The 17,538-nt window shown below is 48.2% G+C and overlaps 1 protein-coding gene across 2 annotated transcripts in view; it reads left to right on the top strand.

The window, feature by feature from the left end:
- The window catches only part of CFDP1 (chromatin remodeling protein CFDP1), a 123,049-nt gene extending 105,913 nt beyond the window's left edge, over positions 1 to 17,136 (top strand). The window contains exons 6-7 of one of the 2 annotated variants that reach the window (XM_045796013.2): positions 7,291 to 7,449; positions 16,826 to 17,136. In XM_045796013.2, coding sequence (XP_045651969.2) covers positions 7,291 to 7,449; positions 16,826 to 16,916 — 250 coding nt within the window. In that variant the 3' untranslated portion in view covers positions 16,917 to 17,136. The remainder of the gene's footprint in view (positions 1 to 7,290; positions 7,450 to 16,825) is intronic. The other variant, XM_045796014.2, reaches the window with a different exon arrangement.
- The last annotated feature ends 402 nt before the right edge of the window (positions 17,137 to 17,538 follow it).

Here is a 17,538-nt window from a genome sequence, read left to right as displayed (position 1 = left end):
GCTTACTGTGAATGAATGTGCATCCTCTCCAGGAAGAGCTGTCCGTTCATTAGAACCAAGTCAGCTAGAGTGATTGGGCTTCCAGAATCAGCCGAGAGGCCAGAGCAGGGCACAAGCCACCTCTGTGCTTCACAGACAAGGAAGCAAGAGCTGGAAAGGGCTTTCTGTAATATATTTTTTTCAGAAGAGTTGCAAATCCAGAACTTTGCCACCAGAATAATCAGGTTTGTTTCAGAGACATGTTTCAAAGATGTAGCACAGCTGAAATCAAATCAGACAGACTTGGGGCACCTGGGAGGCTCAGTCAGTTAAGCATCTGACTCTTGATTTCGGCTCAGGTCATGATCTCAGGGTCGTGGGATTGAGTCCCGAGTCAGGCTCCATACTGGACATGGAGCCTACTTAAGATTCTCTCTCTCCCTCTCCCTCTGCCCCTCCCCTTGCTCGCTCTATAAATAAATAAATAAAATATTTTTTTTAAAAATCAGACAGACTTAAGTGTAGTTCATTCTTGGATTGGTGTAAGAGCAATAGGATTGAGTGGCAGATCCTTTGCTATTTGCATAAACACTGAAGCTGCTACCATTTGCTGCCCTTTATGTCACCTTTTGCTGAGAGATACTACTGGGGGGGGGGAGCGCGTTGGCACTGCATCAATGATAATAGATTCACGAGTACTGACGGTTTTTCAGCCACAGAATGTTTAAGATCATTTGGAACTTCTTGTGTGAATTCTGATTTTCCACTTTCCTGAGTCCCAGAGAATACTGCCAGCACAACGTTGGGAAGTGAGCACAATTTAAACTGTCTCCCTAATGTACTGCTGGCCTCCAGGCCGTTTCCCTGCGTGGTCTGGTCTTGGGCTTTGGGGAGATTGCTTAGAGATTTGCACAGGTGAGGAGTGAAACTGGCCCAGGGATTGGGGCTTTTACTTTTCATTCTTACAGACTTAAGCTAAATCCAAAGAAGGTCTGAAAGAGAACAGTGGTTCCAAGCAGACAACTCTCGCCGAAGAATTATCAACGTAAACTTTCTTCCCATTTCTCAGGGAGTACCATGCCAGTTCCAGACCCTTGTATGGCTCTGGAAAATAGTCCATGTGTGAGCTACAAAAAAATCCACTCCTGCCTTGTAAACAGATGACAAATACTAAGGAAACTGCGTATCTGTGCCAAAGAATCTTTGTTCCAAATAATTTGCATTTTAGTGGTTATGCAAGTTACGAGACGGAAGGCGTAGTGGAGCCAGGCGCTGTGTGTTGAAGTTCTAAGTAAAGGTCAGTAGTGCTTCCTTGTACATGTGTTGACCTATCCTTGCTGGTCTACTTTTGCAGCTACCTTTTCTGGCCTGTCAGTTCAAGTGCAGTGTCAACTCTCTTTGTTACGAGGAAAAAAATCATTTGGATAAGCCCATTGTCAAATCACGGCGACTTAGTTCGTTAAACATGTAGTATAGTGAGCCTTTGTGCCACACTGTGAGTGAAGCAAGAATGAGTAAGACATGGGCCCCGTGTATAGGGAGCTCCAGGACAACAGGGAAAGTAAGAATGCAAACCACCACCCACCCCCACCCCCCGCCAAATTAGCAATGATAGAAGTTGAAGTATGGAGGCGATCCCCAAAGTCTGTCTGTCCCCAGCTCCAGATTCAGCCAAGTGGAAAAGACAGGCTGAAGGTCAGAAGCACTGAGTAGTACTAGTCCCACGTCTCCCCCTGGGAACTTGGGCAGGTTTCTTAATGTTCTTGGATTTTAGTTAACTCATCTCTAAAATAAGGAGGTTGAATTAAACAGCCTCTCAAATGGTCCCTCTCTTGTGCCCTTACAGTCTGCAGTTATAATTTGCCTGTATGATGATCTTCTCTGTTACATTGTCTCCTTGAAGCCAAAAATTATGCCTTATGTATGTGTGTGTCCCTACTTCCAAGCACAATGTCTGGAATACAGTAATTTCTCAGTAAACTGTTGGAGGAGTACAATGAATGACTGACTCTAAATGCACTCCCAATCCTGAAATTCTATTCTGTGAGCCAGCTGGGTGCCTGAGGCCAATTTTCAAAGATCATGGGGAAAGATGTGCCCACTTTTTCTTCACAGCCAGTTGTGGTGTCTGTCATCCTCTCTCTTTCCACTTAAGTTCTTTTCCCAGCTCCTTTCTAGCACCTCTTGTAAATAGCAGGATCCAGAGTGTCTTGATGGTGGCTACAAAAGGAATTGGTTGGGCGACTCTGAAGTCCATGCTTATGGGGCTGGAACAAAGAAAACAAGTTACTATAGTATCTTTCTGACAGACTCCACAGGATAGAGTTTATCACTTAGTTGCAGTGAATTTTGTTAGATTTCTGGTGCTAAAGAGAAGCAGAAGAAGTTTTAGCAAATTACCATCATAAACTTTGAAATCAGAAAGGAAAAAGACAGCTTTCATTTTGTCTTTTTTGTCCCTTTTACTTTTCTGAGTTTCTGAATCTTTGTGTGTGAGGTCTTCACTGGTGTCTAGTGTCAGCATAGGACATTGGGCTGGGTGCCTTGGAAAGGGAATTGAAGATAATTGCTTATTGAGGGACGACTAGACAGAATGTGTAAGAAAGAAAGGCATGGGGGTGCCTGGGTGGCTCAGTTGGTTAAGTGTCTGCCTTCGGCTCAGGTCATGATCCCTGGGTCCTGGGATCAAGCCCCGCATTGGGCTCCCTGCTCAGCGGGGAGCCTCCTTCTCCCTCTCCCTCTGCTCCCCCTACTTGTGTGTTCTCTCTCTCTCTCTGTCAAATAAATAAATAAAATCTTAAAAAAAAAAAAAAAAAGGAAGGTAGCAAGCAAAGAAAGAAAGAAAAAGAAAGAAAGGCTTGGTAGAAGCCTCTTTCACAAGCATGCCCACTGTCCTCAGCCATGCTGTTTTATGGCGTGAAAGCCTGCTGCTTAGAGCAGAGGTGAGAAGAACCCATGCCACTTGGACAGGCTTAGTCTTTACATCGAACTTACGGTAGTTAGGTCGGAGTGAACCGCGACATTCAGGAAGAGGTGGTTGAAATGCCATTGTTACGTTGGAAACATCTAGGCAGCAGCATGCTGGACATGTCTGCGTATAACATTGTGGACGTAATCTGCCAGTGGGCAAGTGAATGGTGTGTTTCTTTGGACTTTGCATTGCAACAGGTGGACGAAGAGTCTCTTGAATGAAGTACTCTGGTCTTCTGTGACACAGCTCGCCAAACTTTAGACCTAAGACCGGAAGATCCCTGGCTGGGGGAGGGGGGGGTCTGTCAAAGCCAGCTCTCTGGTAGCACCTTCCCCTTATGGCTTAGGATCTGGGAAACAGAGAAATCCGTGGTGCGGCGGATGTGACGCCTGAGCGTGTGCCAGTTCCTGCTGATAGCAGAGCGGCCTCCATGAGAATTCTGACCTCCTCCTTTCCACAGCTGTGGCCTCCTGCGGGAGGCCAGTGCTGATGTCGTCCCTCCTCACTGGCAGCTCTTGGCCCCACTGCGGCGCTCTCAGCAGTGCTCTTTCCCAGCAGAGAGAGCCAGCAACCCGCGCCCAGAAGCTGAGGCTTTCCTGCCTGCCTGACTGATGAACCTTCATGGCAGAGATAGGGCCAAGGTCATGGTAAATGTGCTCTCCAGAAAGCTGTGATGGAGTGATGCCAGGATTGTGCCGGGGGTGGTGAGTGTGAGCACTTGAAAGACCGCAGGGCCCCACGTGCCAGGTTTCAGGAGGAAAGGGCTCTCAGTCACGATGAGCCTCTGCGTGTTTTGGCTGCTACTCTAAATGTGTCATTCACTTTGATTTAGCCTCAGATACAAGACAGGTAAGTTTGCTTTTGAGACTGTCAGATTAGGAAGTCAGAAACCACATTCAGGGGGCGCCTGGGTGGCACAGCGGTTAAGCGTCTGCCTTCGGCTCAGGGCGTGATCCCGGCGTTACGGGATCGAGCCCCACATCGGGCTCCTCCGCTATGAGCCTGCTTCTTCCTCTCCCACTCCCCCTGCTTGTGTTCCCTCTCGCTGGCTGTCTCTATCTCTGTCGAATAAATAAATAAAATCTTTAAAAAAAAAAAAAAAAAAGAAACCACATTCATGATACAATGAAGGCAGACCTGGAAGCTTTCCTTTAAGCATCTTAGCACTGGTGACATTTTGCTGATGTTTAGCAGTGAATAAGGCAAAGGGGAATTGTGGCTTTTTACTTTTCTGGAACTCTCTTCACTGCTATGCAGCAAAAGATCATTTTCTCAGGCTTCTCAAAGTGATTTGTTAGAAAGGTGGTACAATTTGGGAATACTATCAGAGCTATAGGCTGAGAGTGGGAGATGGTGTACAGAGCCTAGAGGGCTGCCCAGGTAAAAGCAGAAATTCTGGGTTGCTAAGAGCTGATTGGTAAATGAATGCAAATAGAAATTACACCCCTTAGAATCCCCCAATTTAAAAGTGTTCGAACACCCTTCATTTAAGCTACAGAGATCTGATTCTCTCCAGTTGTTTCTGTGATCCAGGTGACATTTATTGAGTGCCTGCTGTTTGTCGAACTCAGTCCATGTGGCATAGAGAGATTTGGGGACCCGGAGCTCCGTACCATCAGAGAAATAGAGCTCGCACAGGAAGATTGTGTTGCTCCTAAGCATCTTCGTTAGATTCCCTTCAAAGCAGAAACTTCGATAAGTCTGTTAGTGTAGGTTATTCATTGGGAAGCTGTCCTCGGGAAGTAGGAGTGAGGAGGTAGAGGAAATGAGATGGGGAAGGAGGGAAAGCCAGTACGAGAGTGTGTTTCCAGGACTCTGGTGTTTCCTCGCCACCAAAACTTCTGAGAAGCATTCAGAGGACCTCCTAGAATTGCCTGTGTGAGGACAGGTGCCTGAGCCATGTAGCCACAGCCCCCGTCCTCCATGAGGGTGGCCCCAGTGGCATGAACTCCCATCAGCTGGCCAGGCAGTGCTTCTGACATGTAGGCAGGGTCAGAGGAGCTCCTACAGGCAGCCAAGGAAAGCCTTGAGGTGTGTGTTTTTGGTGGATGTTGTTGGCACTGACTGCCAGCTTGCTCAGAATTGACCAGTATGGTGGCAGCTGGAATCAGAGTCCTTGAGCGTCTGCAATGGGAAGGATTGATGCTGTAAGGGGAGGACTGGGTGCACTAAAAACACCACCAGGAGGCATCTTGTCCAGAGACTGGGGCAGGGTCCGAGAAGGCTTCCTGGAAGAAGTGACCTCTGAGCTGAGACAAGACCAGATGAATGGGAGATGAACTGTAGGTTCAGGACTGTATGTTTGGAGCTTAGGTGGCGAGGGTAGATGTGGTGAGGGAGGATCAGGAAGGACTTTGCAAGGTGTAAGAAGCATAGTCTTCATTATGAGAGCAATAAGGGGTCAGGGAAGAGACATTTAAGCAGAAAGACATGATGAACTTTCTGTTCTAGAAGATTCACCTAATGACAGTTTGTGGAATAGATGCCAGGGTGGAGCAGGTGAGTGAAGGGGGACAGAGCAGAAGGTAGGGAGACCAGGGAAGAGACTGCCATTCTCCAGGTTGGGGGATGTGATGGGGAGAACTGGGGACACATACTAAGCTTCCATATCCTCACTCATGCTCTGCTCCTGGTAGATACAGCCTGAGTGTGTGTGTGCGTGTGTGTGTGTGTGTGTGTGTATTTTGATGAGAGATTGTTGTAGGGAGTGAGTTATCTAGAAAAGAATTTTTAGATGTGAGTTGAAAGCTCATAGAGAGCTGTGTGGAAAATTCTTAAGGACACTGATCTGGGAGTCAGAAAGACCTTGCTTTGTCCTGGTTCTGCATTTTCTATTGGCTTGACCTTTGTTGTGTCATTTAACCTCTCTCAACTGTTTATTTGTCCAACTCAAAATGAGGACGATGATGCCTGCCCAGCCTATTCTGACTTGATGTTAAGCAAACAGCATGTGGTGGGAAATGACCGCGACAGGGAAGCTAACATCCTCCCAACCAACAAGAGTAGGACAAGGGTGTGGAGGGTCATGGTTCAGCCCCGGGAGTCCTGTGTTCAGTGTGGACATGGGCCTCTCTGCTCGCTCTGGGGCAGGAACGGAGTGTCCTTCACTGGCTCTGTGCTGCAGGGAGGTGGGTTTCAGAAGGGTTAGTGTGACACTAGACCCTCTCGAAGGCTCTTGCCCCATTCGGAGACTCAGTGGTCCTCCTTCACAGGCCACTGTGAGAGGAAGATGAGAAAATAGTGAGTAAAGCACCTGGAGAATCAGCATTGTAGGCAAGTGAAAGATATTACTGTTGATGTTATCAGGAGGCCTTGTGACGTTAGCTCACAGAAGTTGTACACGTTTGACTCTCTTACATTTCCCAGTAAAACAGGAAGTAACTTCCAGTTTCCTGCATGGTGGTATACAACGTATTTTAGTTTCATAAAGAGACCAAAGGCCATGTCCCTTCCATAGTTCTTTCCCCTAACGCCACCTTCTTCTTACTTACTAGCTGCCTCCTGTTTTCCTGATTTTTTCTCCTGCACTTAACAATGACTGGAAACATGTGACCTGCCAAGACTCGAACTTCGGCATGTCGGGTTTCTCCCACAGTCCATGATTGTGTCACCGGCAAGGAGATCACAGGCTGTATATTCCCTCCTTTCAGGGTGAGGAATGTTCTCCACCTCCTGGGAAAATCCAGGGTCCTGACTCACAGGAGTCGAAAAGGAAACCGATCTTAGAGTCCTTTTAAGATACTGTGACTTCTTGCTCATCCGTGTTGGGATCTGTTTCTCTTTCCCTTAACAAGCATTCCCTGGGGTTTTAGGGCACAAACGATGACTGACTCAGTGTGGCTGACATTTATTATACCTTTACTCTATGCCAGGTGCTATCGTAAAGCACTTTACATAGAAGATGCACTACAGCCCCCTGAGTCACTATTCACTTGGTAGACGATAGGCAGCCGGGGCAGATGTGGTTAAGTAGCCTAAAGCCACACAGTTAGAGCTGGAATATGAACGTAGGCATGTGATTCCAAAGCCGTGTCTGAATCATGCTGCGTTTCTCCCTGTCTGCAAGCAGAGACCTGGCCTACAGAGCATACGGAGGGCTTTAGGATTTCCTTTTCCTAGGTCCTTAGAGCAGTCAGACATGTTAGGCAGGAAAAGCGCATTCAAATTCTGGTCTACTTAAAGTGTTCTCCACAGAAGACAGCAAGTACCCTAGATACAAAAATGGTTTCCATTAAGATAAAGAGCTCCAATCTAGGGAGCCCCTTGCCAGTCATAAAAAGCATGACTCAAGAGTTGATAGTTTTTACATGTTACATGTTTCATTTTTTCACTTTCTCTAGGTTAAAAAGATCAAGTGGCATGAGCAGCCTTTTGGGGAAAATTGGAGCCAAGAAGCAGAAGATGAGCACCCTAGAGAAGTCCAGATTGGACTGGGAGAGCTTCAAGGAGGAGGAGGGCATTGGTGAAGAACTAGCCACCCATAATCGAGGGAAGGAGGGGTAAGAAGCAGTAGATTCTATTCCTCTGAAAATTCTAAAAACTGAAATAGCTTATTGTAGACAGGCCGCCCAGCTTAAATAGGCACTTTTCATGGTGAAACACACTTTGTCCTCTTGTCGGTGAAGCTCTGTTCTAATGTGGAGCCGGTCCTCTGGGCGAGAAGAACCCTGCGGCTGCCGGGGGGGGGTGGTGGTATGCGAGCTGCCTTGTTCTCAGGGCCAGTCACGTCTGCCAAGCCCAGCTGGCTGAATGACAGACAGCTCCCGTGAAAGTATGTCACCTTATTTCGTCACATGGTCAGATCTGGCTCACTCTGTCAGCCTTAGCCTGATCAGAATGATTTGGCCTTCTGAGAAGCCAGGCCAGCCCAGTGCTTCCATAGCAGAGCCAACAGAGTGCCTAGATGTTGTCGCCTAATTGTGGATTGTTTCTGTCCGTGTCGTTGTGGCCCAGGCTGGGGCTTCAACCTGTATGACATGCCAGCGCTCACACAGACTCCTGGCTGTCATTTGCACCCCTCCTCTTCACTTTGGAATATGAAGAGGATGTCTGTAGGCTCTGTATTCAAGAATATCAAGAAAGACAGTGTTCGGTGAGTACTTAGGAACCTCAGAAGGAGCTAAGAAGCAGAGTTACTGCAGAACAGGATCCATGGCTCAAGGTCATCACTCCCCAACCCTAATGGTGAAAGAAGTGTCGTGTGGCTGTCAGACAGTCTGGGTCCTCCCCGCCCCTGCCCCTCACCAGGAAGGGCTCTCCCCGCAGCACGTAGAGCATTTCTGAAGCTCAGCTCCTTTGCCTGTGAATTGGGGTAATGATACCACACTGGGGGTGAGTGTGAGGATCTCATGAGATAATGCATGTGACACGTGTATGACACATACATAGGATGCACGTGGAGTACATAAAGCGCTTTGCAGAGCACTTGTCACGTAAAAGTGTACATTCAGTGGTAGTCATTCAGGTTCTATATAAGTGAAGTTAGAATACAGACAGGTGAGGGGGTTATTTTCTGGGTCACATTTCTAAATTTGGCTTCAAGATTATTTGAATGAACCTAGAAGCTGATCAGTATGTTTAAAAAAATTTTGTTAAATGACTTTATGAACTTGGTTAACCATCAGACATCTAAATCGGCCTGTGAAAGATGGAAATGCCACAGGACAGAGGCAGAAGCGCCAGAGTCCTCTGAGGAAGGCGCGGGATAGAGCACAGGCAGGAGTCGCGTTATCTAGACAAGGCCTCTGACCCTTGCCCCAAACTCCCCATCTTTGACTCCGTTCTGGTTGCTCGTAGCTCATTGCTCTCCCCCACGTTTGCCTGGGGATCTAAGGCAGCAGGGTACCTGCCGGTCTGTGCGACACTCCGTAGGTCCTCTGAGTCTTGATTATATGGGCCGGACAGTGTTCCTTCTGCCCAAGTTAATAGAGGTCTTATAAAAGCAGGGAGTGGTGCTGTTGAAGATAAGGCAGAGCTAGTAAAATGTAGACTGGAATAGAAAACAAGACTAGGACATCTGCCCCACGAGGACTTTTCAGGCCATGGAAAATCACGTAACTAGGTTCAGGAACTACTAATAGCGTGCAGCTTTTAAGCATTCTGCTTTCCCCTCCTTCTCTGAGACTCTTCCCCCGACCAGACGATTCCACCGATCTGATTGTGTTTTTCCAGTGCAGATCTGATGACTTCCTTGCTCTGCCTCTGGCTCTTCTCACCTTCCCTCTCTTGTGCCTGCCCCCACACTTCCACTCACTTGCCTTTCCTAGCTCTTGCAGGCAGATTAAAGGCGCCAGGCTGTAGCTCTTGTTCTTACCGTGGCTAAGCGTGAGAATTGCCTGGGGTGGAGGGGTTCAGAGTTGGGGTGACAAGGCCACTCCTATACAGAGCTGCTGAATCAAGAGTCAGGGACATTTGTATCTTTCATTCACTCCTCGGGTGCTTCTGATGCACAGCCAGGGTTGAGAATCACTAGACTGTAGCATCAGAACTGTAGAGACCAGAGCAGGACAGCCAGCCACTGGCTGAGCCTTTCCAACACATACACAACTAGAGAGCCACGTTCAAAACCAGGAATGTGGAGAAGGGCAAGAAGACTTCTTCTGAGACGTGTGCCCAGTGCCACAGTGTTGAAGGGAAGGAAGCACAAGAGCCAAACCTGTGAGGTCTGTTTGGGCAGCAGCACGTCAGGCCCCCAAATCCTCTTACACAGATGCCAGCGACAACAAAGGCATCATCCGGTGGGGGATACTCTGAGGGAGTATGTGGAGAATCCTGAGGCACATCCCCCTGGAATAGAAGTGATCTTTGCTGAAACCAAGAAGAGGGGAAAGTCATATTTGATAACATCTCAGAAGAGCTCCCTGTGAGTACTGGTTGACCTCTGCCGTATATAAGACCTTTTCACAAGTACCAAATTTAAATTGACCTCTTATATAAGAATTCAAGTCATAAATGGTGGTAAAAATATTCCTGTTACACAGTCCTGATTAAAATAAGATTGGATTGAGATTAAAAGCTTATGTCAGGCTTTTTATGTTTTGATAGTAACTCCAGTTCAATAAATGCTAACACATCTTTCCCCTTGTAAAGATTTGATAGAATTTGAACCAGATTGGTCAACATGGGGTTATTATTATCCAGTTATTTTAAAAGCAGTTTTGCCATCTTATAAAATATGCACATAAGGAGACGAGGTATCTGGAGAAACCGTAGGCAGAGGACCAGATCTGTTCTAAAATCTGTATCTGATACTTCGTTGTCTGCATTTTTTGCAGAAAATTTACCAGAACTTTCATTAAATGTCAATAAACTAAACGCTCCAGTGAAGGGACAGAGATTGATACACTGAATTAGAAAACAAAAAACAGCTATATACCGGTTAAAAGAGACACATCGAAACAGCGGGATGCAGAATTGGTGAAAATAAAAAAGATGGGCGACAGGATAACATGCAGCTACGAACCAGAAGAAAGCTGATATTAGACAAAAGCATGACCTGAAATGAAGCGGCGGTTGCCTCATAATGATGGAAACACCCAGTGCATCCAGGAGATAAAACAGCTCACACTCTGATGTCACCCTTGGCATTAACCACCGGACCACACTTGTTCCCTGTGACTCCCACCCTAGCTGCGTTTCCAGCAGAAATTCAGTTGCGTGTTCCCCAAAGACAGGTGTGAGGATTTCAGTGATAGTGCCTTTCATAATCTCCCCAAACTGGAAACAACTCGAAGTATCTATCAGTAATGCAATAGGCAAAGTGTGAAGATCGAATTGGCTTTATTAAATGGTTCGTGAATCAGGCAGCATCCCATCTACCAAGTAGATGGGAGCTCCAGAGGGCTACAGAAAGGGAAAGGTTTTTAAATGCAGGACAAGGAAGTCATAAATAGAAAGAAGGATTATTTCAGGTGAGGTCACCTCCATTTGGGGACAAAAGGGTTTTAGTAGTGGATTACCTCATCTTCCTTTGGAGGATGAAGAATGCCCATGTGACATATAACCTTATTGCTGCTGACCAGAAAATTCCTGACTGACCGGTTAAAGGTTACATTCCTAGAGGGTTGTAACTGCAGTGAGATTAGGTATTAAGTCTGGGTTGACTGACTTGGGGCTTTAACCTAAGTGACACCATTTTGGGCCTCAGGTTTTCTTTTTAACAGTTTACAGACTGGGATACTCTTTAGCAATTGGAATGAACATGGATAAATTTCAATAACATAGCAATGCAAGGAGATTCACACAGTACGATCCCATTTACATAAAGGTCAAAAAGGGGCAAAAGCAGTGCATCCGTGGAGTCATTTTGTGAAAGAAGCGAGTCACAGAAGAATTCACAATATAAGTCTATTTATGTCAAGTTCAAAATTAGGCACAACTAGATCATAATGTCGAGGGCACAGAAACTTCAGAGGCAAGCAGGCTTGCACCTGGCTGGGCTGGCATTGGCGTAAGGGTTATGCAGGGGCCCCTCTGGGCTGCCAGCATTCCGCTTCTTGATCTGGCAATGGCATGTGAGCCCTTGCCTTACAACAAGGCGTTTGCCTTGCCCGTTTTATACACTGTAATCTGTGTGTGTGTTACATTGTATGACAAAACCGAACTGAAACTGGGGCGCTGGGCGGTGCACTTGGTTAGATGTCCGACTCTTGATTTCGGCTCAGGTCATGATCTCGGGGTTGTGAGATCGAGCCCCGTGTCGGGCTCTGCGCTCAGTGGGGAGTCTGCTAGAGATTCTCTCTCCGCCTCTGCCCTTCCCCACCCCCACGAGCTCGAGTGCTCTCTCTCAAATTAATCTTTAAAAAAAAAAAAACTGAATTGAAGTTGAATTTAAATCCTGGCTCTGCTACCAACCTGCCATGTGTTCTAACCCATGTCTTCATCTATAAAGTAGAAACTCTTCAGTATACTGTACTGTTTATGATGAGAATTCAATAAGTAGAGGAGGTGTCTGGTGTGTTTATAAATATAGTGAGTCCTCTGTTCAGTCTTCTTTCTCCCATCTCCCATTACTGACCACACCGTCAGGGGCGTTACGGCAAATGGAAACCTGGGTGCCTTATTCCTTTGAATTCCCTCCTGGTGCCTTCCTGCCAACCCTTCAGGAATGCTTTCCACAAAGGTGGCGTATACAGCTTGGGGGCATGTCCTCCCAGCCTCCCTGGCTAGTCTCTCTGCCTTCCCCCTGGCTTTTAAACTTGGGAAGTCCCAGGGCTGAGCTCTGGGCAACTGTTTGTCCTCACATTCCCTGCAGACCACCCCCCGCCCCCACCGCCACCCAGGAGAGCTCACTAGTTCCACGGCTTAGGTACCACGTTCTGCTGATGACTCCCAGAAAAGCTCTCCCTTGCCCGACCATTCCACTGAGCTCCAGACTCCCATATCAGCTGTTGGATTGACATCTCCATTTACATGTCCAACACACATCAAAACTTAACCTGCAAAACCAAATACTTGCCTTTCTTTCCATGAAGTTTCCTTCCTTAGACTTATCAGAAAAATGACACCATCACCATCCCCCCAGCTGTTAAAAGAAAAACCTAGGAGTCATACTTCCTTTCCTCTTTCAATTCACATACTGAAAGTCCAGTAGACAGTTCTGTTGTAAAATACTTCAGTCCATGCCCTCTGCCCAGCCCCACTGCCGCCACTCCAGTACAAGCCACACGACATCTTTCATGCTCCCTGCTTCTGTCTGTCCGTCCCCTTCCCTCCATTCTCCCCCACAGTAGCTAAAAGGACTTTTTTTTTTTAAGATTTTATTTATTTATTTGAGAGAGAAACAGAGATAGCATGCAGTGTCCACTGAGGCGGAGGCCAGCAGGCCTGGGGAAGGGATCGGGGCACAGTGCCTGGGGGACTGCAGGCCTGGGCTTGGCTGCAGGTCGCCATCAAATTGAAGGTCAGGGAGCGCGATGATTGGAAACCAGGTGTGTTTGTGATGCAGGGAGGCATGAAGGAGAGCCCAGAGAAAATCATTTTTTCTCCAAACAGTCTACCTCCATGACCCCCAGCACAACCTGGTGAGATGGGAGGAAAGCAGGGAAGAAGCTTCATTAATGTCACCATTCTTTTCCTCTGGGCCTCAAGAGGTTGACAAGTCGCATACTCTTCCATGGGTGGCGGGGGAGGCTTGTGCGACACTGGGCAGCTTGCTTCTCTCGGGCAGAAAAGGGCCTACCTTACTACATCCATCACAGGGCTCTATCTTCAGATGGCCTCCACGGCCCGGGGCCTCCTGGTGCTGGGCACGCAGCTGACCCACGTTCCCTGCCACGTTTGTGCGGCCCTGCGTGCTTGCTTGGGGAACTGAACGCTGGCTCTCTTGGAACAAAGTAATAACGCAGCTGGAAATGTCCTCAGTTGTGTACCTGCATCACATGTCCCTACACCTCCCTGTGCTCCTTCCCTGACCAGAGGGCAGGAGGCCTTCTCGTGGGTGGATTACCAGGACAGGCCCACCCGTTGGGCCCTCCCACCCTCAAAGACCTCTGACTTTTTGGGGGGTGGATGGCCATCCTTCATTTGCAGCATGGGTACCTATGGAGTAGGTACCAACATATCCCCTAGAAGTATTTTCTACCCTTCTCTTCTCTTCCATTTTGCCCTCCCTCCTTGTTGGCCTGAGTCTCAAACGCTTGGTACCAGAAAAGTAATTTGGGTTGAAAGATCAAAAAGATGCCAGAACCTGTTGTATCTAACCTGGTTCTGAGAGGAAAAGCTAGAAAATCCCTTAGGTTTTGATGCTATTAGCATGTTTTATTAATGAAAGTAAAGAGCTGCTTCCTCGTAAATGGGCCACATAGAGTAATAGTAGCAGGAAGGAATGATGCCCCCCCCATACCCCCAAGCTTCCCAGCGGATTGGGCCTGATCAGTCTGGGTCCCCAGGAGTGCTGGGCACAGGCCAGAAATGCACCATTGCACTTGTCAGCTGGTGGTTGTGTTCTGGGACTGTAACCCACTTAAGGTGCCTGAAAACTTCCTGAAGCTCGGTTTAAATAGGCCATCTACCTGGGCCACCTTGAAGGAGGTGGCCTTCCCCACAAACCCTCGCTCCTCCTGGAGCATTTGGTCTCTTGGCCCCTGTTGCAGCTGTCCCGACGTCTGAGGCTTTGTAGTGATACAGTCACTACAGAGAAATAGGAAGCAAGAACCCCTCAATGCTCAGCTGTTCTTTGTTTCCTTGTTTACAGAGCACTTCTCACAGGCTCACTCCATTGTCAGAGGGGTACTGTAATTTTTATTCCTATTTTATAGAGAAGAAAAATAAGGCACGGAAATTAAGTATCTTGCCCAAAGTCAAACAAATAGTAAATATCAGAGCCACTCTCATCCTCAGCACCTTTCCTGTCTTTGGGGGCGCCAGGGAGGGGGTAGTCCATGTCCAGTAGTTTTGTTCCTGGCCAGCTCTTGGCTGGATCCTGTTGGCAGCTGCAGATGGCTGTGAATGGGGGAATGAAGTCTCCGGGCCTGCCTGGATGGCCTTTGTCTGGGTTGCCCTCAAGAATTCAGTTGCGTTCTGCACATTCGCCGCTCTTGGCTGCCTGAACCCTTCCCTTAACCTGAGCTCTGCCTGCACCTGCCTGTGTAGCGCCCAGCCTGGCTTCACTCTTGAGAGTCTCAAAGTCAGCTGGACCCCGCACCGCTTCTAGGAACCTGCAAGGCCATCATTCGTGCTCGGTGAGCATCCTAATTTAAGTATCACTTCCTCTTTAAAGGAAAATCGAGAAGAAAGACCACAAATGCTCAAAGCCACATACTTTCGCTTCCTTCCCTCCACACACTCTCTGACAGCACTGGGTAATGGCTCTCTTGAAACATGTCCTAAACACATCTCTTGAAACACGTCTCTAGGCAGGGTGCACCCCTTTTTTCCCGGCTGAACTTCAAGGGACAGTTAGGGCTATCAGAATACTGATTTCCCATCCCGACTTTCCCCCAGGGCTGGTGAACTAAGGTGGGGGAGGACGGTGGCTGTAGTGTGGCAGAGCCCTTTGGTCAATTTTGGTTAGCGGCCCGCTCCGGAGAATCACGGGCCCCTTGGTGGTAGGTGGAAGGCGAGTGTGTTCTGTCGCGTGTCTGCTTCCCCACCACAATCCGCCTTGTCTTCTCTCTTTATCAGAAGGGGGTCCACGGTGTGTGTAACTTTCCTGTCTTCCAGGGAATCTGAAATTCACATTTAGCCAGGCGTGCTATGTTTCACTTGCTCAATCTGATGGCCTGACTCAGAGGGCTTATGTCAAACCTAGGAGCAGTCCCTACTGTTTGTTTCCAGCCATTCTGGCCTCCGGTTGGTGTAGATGCAGCAGCTTAGTTCCTGATCCCTGACCTAGTCACTGATAATACCTATCAAGAGACCTAATTGCTCTCCTCTTGGATCCATTGTCCTTGGTACCCTGGCAGAAGCTGGCCTCCCAAAACGATGGTGACAGCATTAGCTGCCGTTTTCTTGCACACCTGCTCTGCTAGGCGTTTTGTGGACAGTTTCATTCAGTCCACACCGCAGCCCTCCAGAGTAGGGAAGATCATCCATTTTTCTTTTTTCTCTTGGCAGATTAGGAAACAGAATTGGCAAAGTTCCGTGTTTTATCCAGAGTCACACAGGTAGCAAGTGGCCGGCAGGGTTTGAACTCAGAGCCCCCTCCGCCTCTGCAGGAAGGCGTGGCACGAGGGCCCACAGCCTGGGGCTGGCAAGCAGATGGGCTGAGCTGCAGCTCGCAGGGTGCCACAGGAGGGCAAGCGGGCCTGAACTCAGCAAAGAAATACAGGCCCCTGAACCTGCTAACATTCTCGCCATAAACATAATGACCTTGTAATGACAGATGCACATTTTACACGGTGCAACAAAAGAAAAATTAGTGCAGAGATTCAATTATGTCTCCTATCTTCAATGACAGTTCTGCTCTCTCAGTAGATTAATTAGCAGCAGAGATCCCCTCCCCCGGGCGAGCCTTGGCCCACTTTCTGGCAAGAAGGTGCAGTAAAATGCAGCTGTGTCTCATTAAGCTGCCAGCCGCTCCTCCTTCTCTGCCTGCTTCTGCCCTGCGCCTCCTCCCCATCCCACCTGGGAGGACCTGGGGAAGCCATGTCTGCTGAACCTGGCCCCCGTTAGGGCGCCGAGCACCAACCTTTTAAGGGGCCCCTGTATGTGGACTGCGGGCGGCTGCTCTTATTCTCATTCCCTTAGAGAAACTTCAGGGAGGCCTCTTCTGGACCCAGGTGGGCAGAGGACACCGGAGAGGAGCAGGGCAGGGGAGGAGGGTGCTGAAGGAAGTGGAATCCGTTTAAAGTGAGCACTTCATGTGCCTACTTGAGCTTCACGGCAGCCCCAGGAAGTAGTTTCTACAAAGATCCTCTTTCTTCCATTTTCACATGCACCTTTTTTCCCAGTTTGATGCACTGTAGATAGGCAGTATGCATACCTTTCTCTCCCCCACCAGCTCAGCCCACCACTGTTGAGAAAAATGAGGCTCAGAGTGGCTCAGTCTGACTTGACCAGTGTGGCCCAGCTCATGTGTAACGGGTACCCACTGAACCTGTGCTTGACTCAGCCTGTGTTCTTCTGTCCCTAAAACCTTATTACAAAACCACGTTTTCCTTCCACCAAGCCCCGGATAGATAAGTGGTTGCTTTCTCTTTCTCATTTTACTTTCAGTGACCTCTGAACCAGACGCATCCTTGTTTAGACCCAATGCGAGTAGTTTGGATGTTACTGGGCAAGTCGTGGGTGGTCACTCTGGGCACCAGCTGTGGTATTCTGTATTTGCTGTAACCCAGGGACCCCGCTGGGTCACACCTGGGAGGTGGGACAGTGCAGGGAAGGTGTTTTTCTCCTATATAAGTCTGCTGACAAACATTTTATATTTTCTTCTAGGTACATTGAACGGAAGGCTTTCCTAGACCGGGTGGACCATAGGCAGTTTGAAATCGAGCGAGATCTCAGGCTGAGCAAAATGAAACCCTGATGTTATGGCGGGAAATCAATAGCAGCTTAATCCTGTTTACAATGTGAGCTTCTGGTGCGTCTGTGAAATGTTTCCGGTGTTTCTCATCAAATGTTTCCCAGCAAGGTCTTTTTTCTACATTGAATTTCTGTCTTTGTATCTTGACCTCACGTGGTTTCATCCGTTTTACTTTTAAAAGTTTGTCCTTGAAAAAATAAAAATAAAAGTTGGTCCTACGAGAGGCTGGTGAAGGTGAGGACACCACTGGCCTTCCCTTTATTCTGCTGCGAGGGCCACCAGCGAGACCCACACGTCCCGGCCTGCCCGTGCTGGCCCCAGGGAAGAGAGCCGACCAGCCTGGGGGTGAATTTCTGGGGCCCAGTCTGAAGTCGGCCTTGCCCCAGAGACTGAGGGAGGGAGGCTCACAAGTGTGGGTGGAACGCCAAGTCCCTGGCAGATTTGTTCTTGTTCCGATGGTGCTTCTCTCCTGCTCTCCTCCTCTCTCCTGAACGGGACTCCTATTTACTGGTATAAGGTCAGGCTGAAAATAAGCATGTATTATTGCTGAATTAGGGATTTTTTTTCCTTCAGCCTTTTTCCTCTTCCCAGAGTTCAAGTCAGTTTAAGATGTGCTCCCACCTCA

This window comes from Ursus americanus, chromosome 21, assembly GCF_024610735.1.
Source record: "Ursus americanus isolate L20-20 chromosome 21, mUrsAme1.1.p, whole genome shotgun sequence".
NCBI classification, from domain to species: domain Eukaryota; kingdom Metazoa; phylum Chordata; class Mammalia; order Carnivora; family Ursidae; genus Ursus; species Ursus americanus.
The sequence above is the reverse complement of the archived record's forward strand: the minus strand, read 5'-3'. Positions and strand labels throughout refer to the sequence as shown.